An 11,780-nucleotide genomic window follows, 5' to 3' on the forward strand; every position below is an offset into this window, starting at 1 on the left:
CACACATCCTCAATAGAGAACATACTTAAATATGCCATTTTTCTGCATATTTTAGTACACAAGTTCAATTTATTTACTGGGTGTAACATACTGGGAAAAAAATATAAATAAGTAAAATTTTTATTTATAATAACACACACATTAAAATATGCAGATTTGTTCCCTGTAGAGGATGTGTTAACTTTGTTTTCACTTAGAAAATCAACTAAATATAGTTTAATCAGTGGTGAACTTTTGTATATGGCTGTATATTTATCATTTGAACATTCTTTCAAAATTTCACGTTGAATGGACCAATAGAAATGTTCCTAAATAACTTGAAATAAAATTATTGTACATTAATGTGCATTAAGAGTTAAGAATGTTTTTGCCTTCTGTGAAGATACAAGGTCTTGGTTTGACAGCAATAATAGAAAATGCACATAAGTTCTACTTTGTTGTGCTACAATATATGCTACTTTGTGTTTTACACATATCAATTTGTGTTGATATGTGTCGGGTCGCTAACGCCCCTTAGGTATGAATGACTGGTTAAAAACCCATTAAGAGTTAATCACCCCATATGTAAATTGCTCTTAAATACCATACTATGTAAACCAAAAAACTCCATTTGGTATCCAGATGGTTTAAAATTACTTAGAAAAAATATTTTTACACTGACTTACATTAAAGAAATTTCTCCCAAACTTCTTATTTCTCTAAATGTTACTTTTACACTAAAAGTTCTTCTGTATTTTTGGAGGTTTTGGGTTCACTTTGGAGATGTTCTAAAAGCCGCTTTATAGTTATGACCATAAATGTGGCTACAATGTTGTATTAGTCACTTTGGTTTATATTATACATTAATGCATTATGATCAGTGTAGGCTAGTTCTGTGAAATTTCACAGTGCAGTGCTAAAATGCAAAAGTGTATAAAGTTCTGTGAGTAAATAGCTGTCAGGAGTTTGGCCTGGTCAAGAATGGCCCATAAGCAGTACAAAATCCCATATGTTTATGCGGCAATAGCTGCGAACTGCCAAAGGCTGCTTTAGCTCCTGGGTTTAAATGTAATACAATGACTCAGTTGGACTGGGAGAAGAGTGTGAATGACTCTCCCCTAACCCTTGGGGGGAGGAGGAGGGGGAAGTGAAAATAACTCTGCAGTGAAACACCCCTTGCCAAGATGTGGGTGGGGTTACAAGTTTGTGCGTATAAAGGAGGATTCCAGCAGATGGAAGGTGTAGTGTAGGAGAGCCTGACACCAACAGCGTCCACCAACTTCTCTCACTTTCTTGGCTGAGTGTCAACACAGTCTTCTGAGGCATCTTCACAATGCCATCCAACTTTCTGACGCCCTTTCTGGAGTTGGACGACGAGTTTTGTAAGGTGGGTTCTCAAGACAATAACATTCACATATTTGTTTTGCTCTCCAGTGTTAAAATGATTCATGTGGGTTTTGTCTTGTTATGGTCATCGATAAAACACTGGCTGTTTTAAGTGACTCCACTATTTTTTCCACTAAATTTAAATGAAAAATGGGAAACAGCTGTTGATTAGAAGTGGCTGTGAGGTTCGAATTGATTGTGTTTGCTTTTTGAAGTGTTGTTTTGTCTTGGTCTGCTTAATTTTGACCAAGGAATTGATTTGTCTTCAACAGTCTGTTACCACATACCACATGGCCTACATCATTTTGGCTCAATTACAAAATAACTTTTACTGTCTAGAATTTATTTTAGTTGTTTTTAGAAGCAGCATTTATGATACATTGAATTGACCAAACTTTTACATGAAATATCACTTATGACGAGCCCTATCTTTCTTGTTTCTCTTGTAGAACTTTCGCAGTTTGGAGATGGCAGATATTGCGCCCCCTGCTGGTCAGAAGCAGCGTGTGGCTGGATTCCAACGCAGGCATTCCTTGTGTCCGGTCACTCTGCCCAACTCAAAGTTCAACTGTGGCAGTTCAGAGCCTGCAGGTGACTCCTGCCTCTGGCCCTTGGGTGGCATCATTGGCCAGCAGCTGCCCCGCTCTTCTCTCAACCACATCCCATTCAGAGTGGACCGCTCTGTTAGCATGATCGAGGGACACGTGAGTGGCCTTGGAGGCTGTGATTCGTCCATTCCGTCGCTGCCCCCTCCTCCACCAGGCCTGAGCCTGAGCAACAGCTCTCTGGCCTCTCCCAAAGTCATCGGATCCGTCCCACCAGTCTCCACCCGATACAAGACAGAGCTTTGCCGTACTTATGAAGAAAGCGGCACCTGCAAGTATGGTGCCAAGTGCCAGTTTGCTCATGGGATGGAGGAGCTTCGAGGCCTAAACAGGCACCCGAAATACAAAACAGAGCCCTGCCGCACCTTCCACACCATCGGCTTCTGCCCATATGGGGCCCGCTGCCATTTCATCCACAATGCAGACGAGCAACACAGCCAGCAGGAAAGCGCCCGGCAACAGAAGTCAAGGGAACGTCCTCAGCTGCTTCGGCAGAGTGTCAGCTTTGCTGGCTTTTCCTCTCAAGCCCTGACCGGTTTCCAGTCCCTTCCAGACCCACTAGCCTTCACCAGGGCAGCCTCAGTCTCTCCACCACCATCTACAGGCAGTCCTGATCTGTTATCCCCCTTGTTTCCTGAGCCTGGAACCTTGAAGAACAGCTATCGCTTCTCCGCGGATCTAGGCAGCGAAGGCCCTCGCTTCTACGCCCTGGGTGATCCCAAAGGTCAAGCCGAAAGTTCCCAGAACGTCCGCAACAGCTTCACCTTCACTGGGTTAGCGGCCCTGCAACGTACCGGGTCCGCGGACTCTCTCTCCGACCAGGAGGGCTACTCAAGCTCCAGCTCGGGTAGCCTGAGCGGTTGCGAATCCCCCGGCCTCGAGGGCCGCCGCCTGCCTATCTTCAGCCGCCTGTCTGTCTCAGACGATTAGAGTGAAAAAGTGTATCCGTGCATATTGCATCCACAACCCAAGCAGACGTGTCTGCTTTTAGTTTGTAAAAGTTGTAGACAAACTCTCTCGAAAACAATGTATACTGTTGTATACCGGTTTGAAGCTGTACTGGGTACTTCATTTCTAGATTCACACTTTTGGGTCTCTTAGATGCAAGGAAAGTTCTATGTGAGAACCTTTCCGTACCCGTTATGTTAAGAATAAAGTTAAGAATTAACCGCTAGCGCAGACGAGTCCATTAGCCACTAACATCCTGTTTGTAATGTATAGTGGCTGTGCACCTATCAGTAGTCTAACCAAAGCAAAGCAACTTAGTCTCTATTAGCTGTAGATCCACCCCTAACCCTGCGCCCAAGCATACTGTAAGCAAAATGTAGCCTTTAGTGAAGGCATTTATAAACTTGACAGTATTACTAAGTAGCTTAACCTTAGTTCCCCTTGATGAAACTATTTATTGCCCCATTTTCTTGTGTTTTCTGAAATTTTGTATGCATTTCTGTTTATGTGGATGACCATGCTTTACTGTGTTTCACTGTGTTTGCTTTGTTTGAGCTGTCTCTTAGCTTTAAGTGACACCAGCAGTACAGACTGAATGTAGAACTCTCAGGATTGTATCTGGTAGAACGCCACCACTTTTTCCATTGCCCTCAGTGAGATCATGTTTGGGCTCAATCACTGCAAACAAACGTATGTGTGAGTGAACGTGTGGGTGCATGCATGTGTGGACGTGTTAAGTGGCAGCGTGACAATGTAATAGGAACAAGTGCTGCACCATCTTAGTCTCTTGCACTCTCAGCCTTTAATTGAAGAGACGAAAGATGCTATTTGCAATGTATACATGGATAAAAAAAAACAGTGCATTCTCTCTGATGGTGTGATTAGAAATCGCAAGCTTACACCATAGCAGATCCCTTACAAAAGAAGTACTGTGAGGCTCTCTGTTCATTTGTTTTCCTATGTTTTGCCTTAACTGCGATGCAAATGTAAGCTTTTGCCTTTTGTTAACTTAAACTTATTTATTTTTTCGTTTTTTCAGCGAAAGAAAAAACAATTTGTGCTATGGTTTTGTATTGTGTTGTTTTATATATAATTTAAAACTGGACTGTTTACATTCCTCGGGGGAGGTTCACGTCCCCACTTTTATTATAATATATTGGTGACTGTTTTGAAATAAACTTTCAGAAGCAAGTTCACACGCAGTACTTTGGTTTCAGTTCTTTATCTATGCAGTGACACTCTCTAAAAGTTCTATGAAACCTTTTTTTAACATTTCTATATTTAACGTTGACACAGTCATCGTGGGTTAGTAGCTTTCACACAAAGTAACATTTCACTCTTTCACTCTCGGCGCTGAAAACACTTGTGACACCTCAGCCGCTAATTTAAGCTGGGAACACACATGAGCACATGCAAACTCCAAGACAAGTGAACAGATGAGGGCTTTTGTGTCTTCTCTTTCTTTGTTCAGAGCCTTTGTGCACAGCAGACTGAGAAACGTCCCACTGTCAGCCGCCCGTGGACAATAGGCTGGGCCTTTTTTTGGCCCTCAGAGGGGGTGGGAGGAGATAAAATTGAAACAGAGGGACACTTCTCCCCACATGCCTCCTGCTTTGTGAGGCCACTCTCTCTTTCTTAACAACATCTGTATGCTAATGCGGCAACAGAAGGGAAGGGTGATTTGCAAGTCTATTGGAGGGAACGGTGGGTCTTCAGGCCAGATTAGTGCAGACTGCTCTGCTGGGGAGGTTACTATCGAACTACAGAGAGGGGGAGAAGTAGTTCAGGGACGGGCCTAAAAAATATCATCACAATACTTGAAGACACTCTTTTTTACAACATTTCATATCGATGATATCCAAGATAAAAACTTGTATTCCCAAAATGAAAAACTTTAGAAGGCAAAAACCTTCTAAACTTTCAATGCAAGTTAATGTAATTTCAATAAAAGTTAACATAAAGAGATTTCATTCATTCCAAGTCATTTCTGTTGATCAATTCATCGTGCAATTTTCACACTTCTGTGCTTGAATGATGTTGAAAAATGAAATCTGAACAGAGACAGTGACAATACGTGTTACGAGATATTAAGTCGTTGAGTTTTGCAAACAGATTAGACAACATAAACCAGAAAAAAGTAGTACTTGAAAAGGCTGAATGAGGTTTATTTTCTAATTTAACATTTGCAAAATGTGCCATAACCTTTGCATAAGCCATGTTTTATTTTATTATTTATTTTTCTAATATGTTAAACTCAGCCAATAAGCGGTGATCGTGAGTTAAACTGTGCAGACATTGTCAGAATGTGTTAAACGATTCTAGCAAAATATAATTTGACCACAAGCAAAACCTTTTTTTTTTTTACATTACACACAACTGTATGACAACTGTGACAACTCAAGACAATGTTTGAGTGTATAAATTGTTCTCTGCTTGGTTAAATGGCTCTTCTCTATGGTGGAGAATCTGTACGTTGTCCTTTAAATAACTTTTAAAACAAGATTAGACTATAGACTACTTAGACTGTAGCTTATATAGGGTTCTGCTATTGTTACAAGTCATAGAACCTTTCATGTTGCTACTATGTGGAACCCTATATAAGCAACAGTCTAAGTATCTATAGTTGAGTCTTGTTTTAAAGAGTTATTTTAAGAACAATATACAGTTTTTCCATCATAGAGAAGAGCCATTTAACTAAGCAAAGAACAATTTATGTTGTTCTTTAAAAAACTTTTTTTTTAAAAAAGATAAGACTATAGATCACTTATATAGGGTTCTGCTATTGTTACAAGTCATAGAACCTTTATTATGCTACTATGAAGAACCTCTTTTGCTAAGAGTGTATTTAAGAAAAAAAACAGAAAGGAAACAAACAAAAAAAAAAAGAGTAAAATAGGTCGATGTCATAATGGGTTGACATCCAATCAGCTTTATGTTATTATGCAGTTATTACACACTGGTAATCGTTGTTTACTGGCTCTCTATGATTGGTCTAAATGTGTCTTTATGATGCATGCAGTTGACCACGATACACTCTTATGTGGTGTGATTCATCACAACCATAATGGTGTATTCTTGTTTCAGCCACTCCTGGGAGAAGCAGCGAATTTAAACTGACTGAGTAACATCTGGCAACATAGATGCTGTCAGACACCAAACATGTCTTGGCTGGCTGCATAAGAGGGAACATTGTGTAAACTTTAAGAGTCTTAATTGCTCTTGTGGACAGCATTCAGAGCATTCCAGACCGTGAGAGACACCTTGTGGCCACCACAAGAGCCACTGAGGCGAATCCAGGGGTCATTACATACCACACCCATATCACTGTTGTCACTTGCAACAACTGTGCAACAACTGCAAAAAAAGAAAAAGGAACAACAAAAAAAAAAATTTACTAAAGATTATTTGAATCTGAATCACTGTGTTTCTCAGTCGCAGCCACATGAGGGCACCAGAGGTTCTTTCTCCACAGAGACCAAAGAGTTGAAGGACAGAAATGTTCTCCTAAGTTGAGCCTCTGACTGAAGGCTACTGTACATGCTTTTGCAGTCATTGTCCCCCTGCATCACTGTGCACTTGTGTCCCTGTTATTTTCTTATTTGTAGGTGTTTTGCTTGATATTGGCATAGTGTGTAATAACCGTAATAACCTATTATAAGTACTAAAGAATTGCATTCAGGTTTATGTGTTGGCTTGTAATGCTTGATTGTGCAACTGCAGCATAAAAACTAATATGAACTCTGATAAAACTTGATAATTCAAGCAGGCCAATGAATTAATGGCCACACTTTGTACAGATGTGTTTTGAAAATTTCTCTCTCTCTCTCTCTCTCTCTCTCTCTCTCTCTCTCTCTCTCTCTCTCTCTCTCTCTTTCGTCAACAGACACCATGAAAACTACAAGAAAATAAAGACTTAGAAAGTTCAAATACATTTCTCAGTCCTTTTGAAGTCTCTTAAGCTAGCGCTCATTGATATACAGTCCCCAACACATTAGCATAACAGAAATGTGAGAAAACCTCAGATAAGACTATAGATCACTTATATAGGGTTCTGCTATTGTTACAAGTCATAGAACCTTTTATTATGCTTTTATGTAGAACCGCTTTTGCTAAGAGTGCATTTAAGAAAAAAACAGAAAGGAAAACAAACAAAAAATAAACAAAATGAGTAAAATAGGTTGATGTCATAATGGGTTGACATCCAAATCAGCTTTACGTTACTATGCAGTTACTACACACTGGTAATTGTTGTTTACCGGCTCTCTATGATTGGTCTAAATGTGTCTTTATGATGCACACAGTTGACCACGATACACTCTTATGTGGTGTGATTCATCACAACCATAATGGTGTATTCTTGTTTCAGCCACTCCTGGGAGAAGCAGCAAATTTAAACTGACTGAGTAACATCTGGCAACATAGATGCTGTCAGACACCAAACATGTCTTGGCTGGCTGACCAAATTTTGCATAAGAGGGAACATTGTGTAAATGAGATTTTTCAGTTAACTTTAAGAGTCTTAATTGCTCTTGTGGACAGCATTCAGAACATTCCAGACCGTGAGAGACACCTTGTGGCCACCACAAGAGCCACTGAGGCGAAACCGGGGGTCATTACATGCCACGCCCTTATCACTGTTGTCACTTGCAACAACTGTGCAACAACTGCAAAAAAAGAAAAATTAACAAAAAAAAATTCTACTAAAGATTATTTGAATCTGAATCACTGTGTTTCTCAGTTGCAGCCACATGAGGGCACCAGAGGTTCTTTCTCCACAGAGACCAGAGTTGAAGGACAGAAATGTTCTCCTAAGTTGAGCCTCTGACTGAGGGCTACTGTACATGCTTTTGCAGTCATTGTCCCCCTGCATCACTGTGCACTTGTGTCCCTGTTATTTTCTTATTTGTAGGTGTTTTGCTTGATATTGGCATGGTGTGTAATAACTATAATAACCTATTATAAGTACTAAAGAATTGCATTCAGGTTTATGTGTTGGCTTGTAATGCTTGATTGTGCAGCTGCAGCATAAAAACTAATATGAACTCTGATAAAACTTGATAATTCTAGCAAAACTGCTTTTCAGGAAGGAGCACATAAGCAGAAGTGTGTGTGTAGCTACACCAGGCCAATGAATTAATGGCCACACTTTGTACAGATGTGTTTTGAGAATTTATTTCTCGCTCTCTTTCTCTCTCTCTCTCTCTCTCTTTCTCTCTTTCTCTTCTGACCGACAACGCCACAGTCGTCATGCCCTTATCTGAACTGTGGTCATGTGACCCGTTATACTTCACATTACAATGAACTATTACGTAAAGAGTGCTATAGTTTTTACCAAACATTATTTTAGGGGTGGTACATTTTTGACATTTTTCTGTCAACGTTACCCCTATTTTTGATATATGATGTTTTAATGAATGTAAGTACCCAAATAATCATGATTTTATGACAGAAACACACAAATGAACATTTAAATGAAATATGTCTGCAAGACAGTTACATTGTGGTCATCTTGCAATGTCAGATAAAACAAAAAAGGTAGACATACAATTTGTGTAATTACTGAGAGGCAAATGAAAAAGTTAGCATGAATTTAAAACAAACAGTGAAGAAAAATACTGTAAATACATAAATGATACAAATACAACGTGTTTAAATACTTTAATACACCTTTTATGCTCTGCAGGTCACTTTGTAAGGAATGAGAACCTTGTTTTTATATGTTATTAAGACAGAATCATGCAGGATTTAGGCCTTCAGTGCCCTCCAAAAGTTATACATGCACTTGGCAAAGGATGGATTATCAACTTGACCAATGACTAAAAATATAAGAAAAATGAGTGACGCTTTACGAGAGCTACATGTACATTATGTTTTTGTGGCATATTCACACAGTACAGTAGTGCTCTATACAATCACATCTACATTTTGAAAAATCCATTAAATACATTCATTAATCAGCAACAAATATATGCCATATTTACTAAAAGAGGCACAAATTACCTGCAAACGACCAACTTTGCGCCTGTAGAGCAACTTATCTACTAAGAACTTTAACGCAAAATGTCACATTCTTGGCTGGAGATTCCCCTCCCCGCCTGCAGAGGTCACCCTCTCTCGAGTTTAATGGCTGACCGCTCACCTGAAGCTTGTTTTCTCATTACTTTCTCTCTACGTATAGCTTGTATTTTGGCGAGGGTCTTTGTGAAGTCTTGCCAGATCTTACTCTGCAGTTTTAAGCCTTATTACTTATTGATTTTGATATTTTTTCATGTTCATTGACCTACTGTTAGTCTACTGGCCTGTTATGATTTTTGGATTTCATCTTTGTTTTGGTTGCCTTGAACTGTTTGTTTTACTCTTTACTCTTATCCACTTTCAAGTCTGTTCCTTGATGTGACACAAAAGGAGTGTTACTGTACTGTTAATATGAATGAATATGAATGCTTCATGTACACACAGTTCCTGTAAAGTGTTTCCAAAAAATCTAATCTTTCAGTTGAATTACAAAACAATTACGAGGGAAAAAAGCAAATCCATACAATTTTATTTTTCTCAATAATACATTGTTGTAAATGTAGAAAGTAGAAACTCATAAGAACTCTTATGATAATAACATACATAGCCATTCATATTTTACCTTTAGAAAACAAAAGAGTCTTTTTAGAAAGTTCTAAGTGATCTTCCTGTTTCGCTGGGTTAAAAATCTGCTGAAACGTAGGTCAGTCACCTTTGCCCTGCATTTCAGAAAGTCTCTCTGTACACACTGACCATGAGACATCAGTTAAGAAAACTGCAGCTGATTAAATTAATGCATAGACTTCAGAAGTCATGTGATTCTGTAGTCGGTGTCATACCCAAAGTATCTAGAGGGTCTAAGCTGGTTTTTGCTATGGGAACATTAATGGCATTTTCAATAAATGCCCTTAAAGTTCCATTTTATACATGTGACATCGTTTTAATGTAGTGACATTTGGGACAGGACAAAACGCATCGGCTTTAGAACATTTTAGTTCACAAGGCAAGACAGTGTCTATTTTCGAAAACGCTGTTCATTTTTCCCATGAAGAAAAAACTGTTCAGATCCAGAGCTCCTAAAAGGGTCATGGCCAATGCACAACTTCACAGATCTATCCGGACCACTCCATTACACGATCACTGCACAGACAAGCAATGGCTAATGAACTTTCCTGTTAGTTCCCTGAGTAGTGGTGCAGTTATTCAGCTCCTTATGCAGTTCATTCCATTCAAACTGCATCATAAAGTCAATGGTTTGAAATTCAAATCAAATGTTTTGCATAGACCCTTTACAGGGAACTGTTAGAGTGCCTGGAATGTACAGCTAGTGATCCTTTAGCATGGGAATGATCAGAGAATAGTCTACTCAAATGCATTGTGAGTAGAATGGTTTGAAATACAGACAATTTGCATGAGTTAATAATAATAACAATAAATTAAATTTCTATAGCACACATTTCATGACAACGTCAACTCAAAAGGTGCTTTACAGAATAAAACAAAATACATAAAAAAACACATCTAAAAAGAAAAGTCTTAAGATCCAGAATAACTTAAAGACTCAGGAAGCTCGTTCCATTATTGTGGACCCAATACACTGAATGCATGGTCACACATGGAGCAGAACTTTGGTTTGCCATTTATCTACATCAGCCTTGAGTTTTGGCCTCTCGACAATCACAGGAGAATTCTGTCATGACAGATTGTTTCATGGGTGTAGCTGAAGGGGGTGATGAAGGAATTCTGACCAGATTTCACACAGTTAAAAAAAGTAATTCTGCAATGCCAATTAAAATATTACAAAATATAACAAAGTGTTAGGTTATCAGAGGCAAAGGTGCAGCATTCATGCATTCTCAGTAAATAAAGAGATTCAGATTTCAGTGAATAAAAGAGACTGAAAGTTTTAGATCATACATTTTTGGTGTACACTATCACCATGACAATGTTTACATGCCCGCATGCCACCATTGGTTGCACAACATGTAAACACAGCATTGCTGGTTCCCATAGGCTACTTACTTAGTGAGTAAGAGAGGTTGACCATGACAAAGTAAGGTCTGTAGTAAAAAAGCAATCATTATGTTCAACCATTCACCCTAGACAGCTTTACCAGGTGCAAAGGTAGATGCAGCCTTTACCTGCTGTGACGTGCTGTCAGTTGTTATATTAATAAACACTAACTAGCGAGGCAATCAGCAACAGCATGTTGTGTTTAATAGTCCACTGTTTCCCTCTGTTCATGGTAATTGAGTGGGTACTGCTTTCTAATGATTTAGCTGTAATTAGGTTTGCTAGTTGGTGGTCATTCTCCTCACTGTAATGTCTTTTGTAATGTCTTTGGGCCTTAATGCTTGGTAGCTGGCCCCCCAGCCTGTAACCAGGCCCCCCTAAAATGAAAGTCTGACTTTGCCACTGGTTTGTTTGTCTGTGTTTGTATGTGTGTGTAACAAAGTCAATTTAAAAAAATATTTTTCTCATAAACACATTTTTATAAACAATCTAATTGATGTATAGGCATCTAAGCAAATTGTTTAAAACCACTTTACCTGTCAGCAAGTTTGCCAGTGAAAACATAGAACATTAGAATAAGCACAAATAAACACAATTACAGTAAAGCATAACAGGTTTTTAAAAATGTTATGATCCAAAACAAACAAGACTCAGAAAATGACAAATGTAACAAAAACAAGATCCAAAAAGGGCAAAATCAGGAAGTCCGAAAATATAGATACACAAGCAGACAAAACAAATATGAGGAACACTCAGTAGCTCTATCAGGAGAGGCAATACCTCACAAAGTAACAGGTCTAAAGCCTGGGTTTATACACTAGACTAGATCTAGTC

The 11,780-nt window shown here is 38.9% G+C and overlaps 1 protein-coding gene across 1 annotated transcript; it reads left to right on the forward strand.

The window, feature by feature from the left end:
* The first annotated feature begins 1,184 nt into the window (after positions 1–1,184).
* LOC118817860 (mRNA decay activator protein ZFP36L1) lies at positions 1,185–4,114 on the forward strand. Its single transcript, XM_036584834.1, has 2 exons — positions 1,185–1,366; positions 1,815–4,114. Exons 1-2 carry the CDS (start codon positions 1,313–1,315, stop codon positions 2,898–2,900), a joined length of 1,140 nt encoding a protein of 379 aa, XP_036440727.1. The 5' UTR covers positions 1,185–1,312; the 3' UTR covers positions 2,901–4,114.
* The last annotated feature ends 7,666 nt before the right edge of the window (positions 4,115–11,780 follow it).

This window comes from Colossoma macropomum, unplaced genomic scaffold (assembly GCF_904425465.1).
Source record: "Colossoma macropomum unplaced genomic scaffold, Colossoma_macropomum, whole genome shotgun sequence".
In the NCBI taxonomy this organism is placed as follows: domain Eukaryota; kingdom Metazoa; phylum Chordata; class Actinopteri; order Characiformes; family Serrasalmidae; genus Colossoma; species Colossoma macropomum.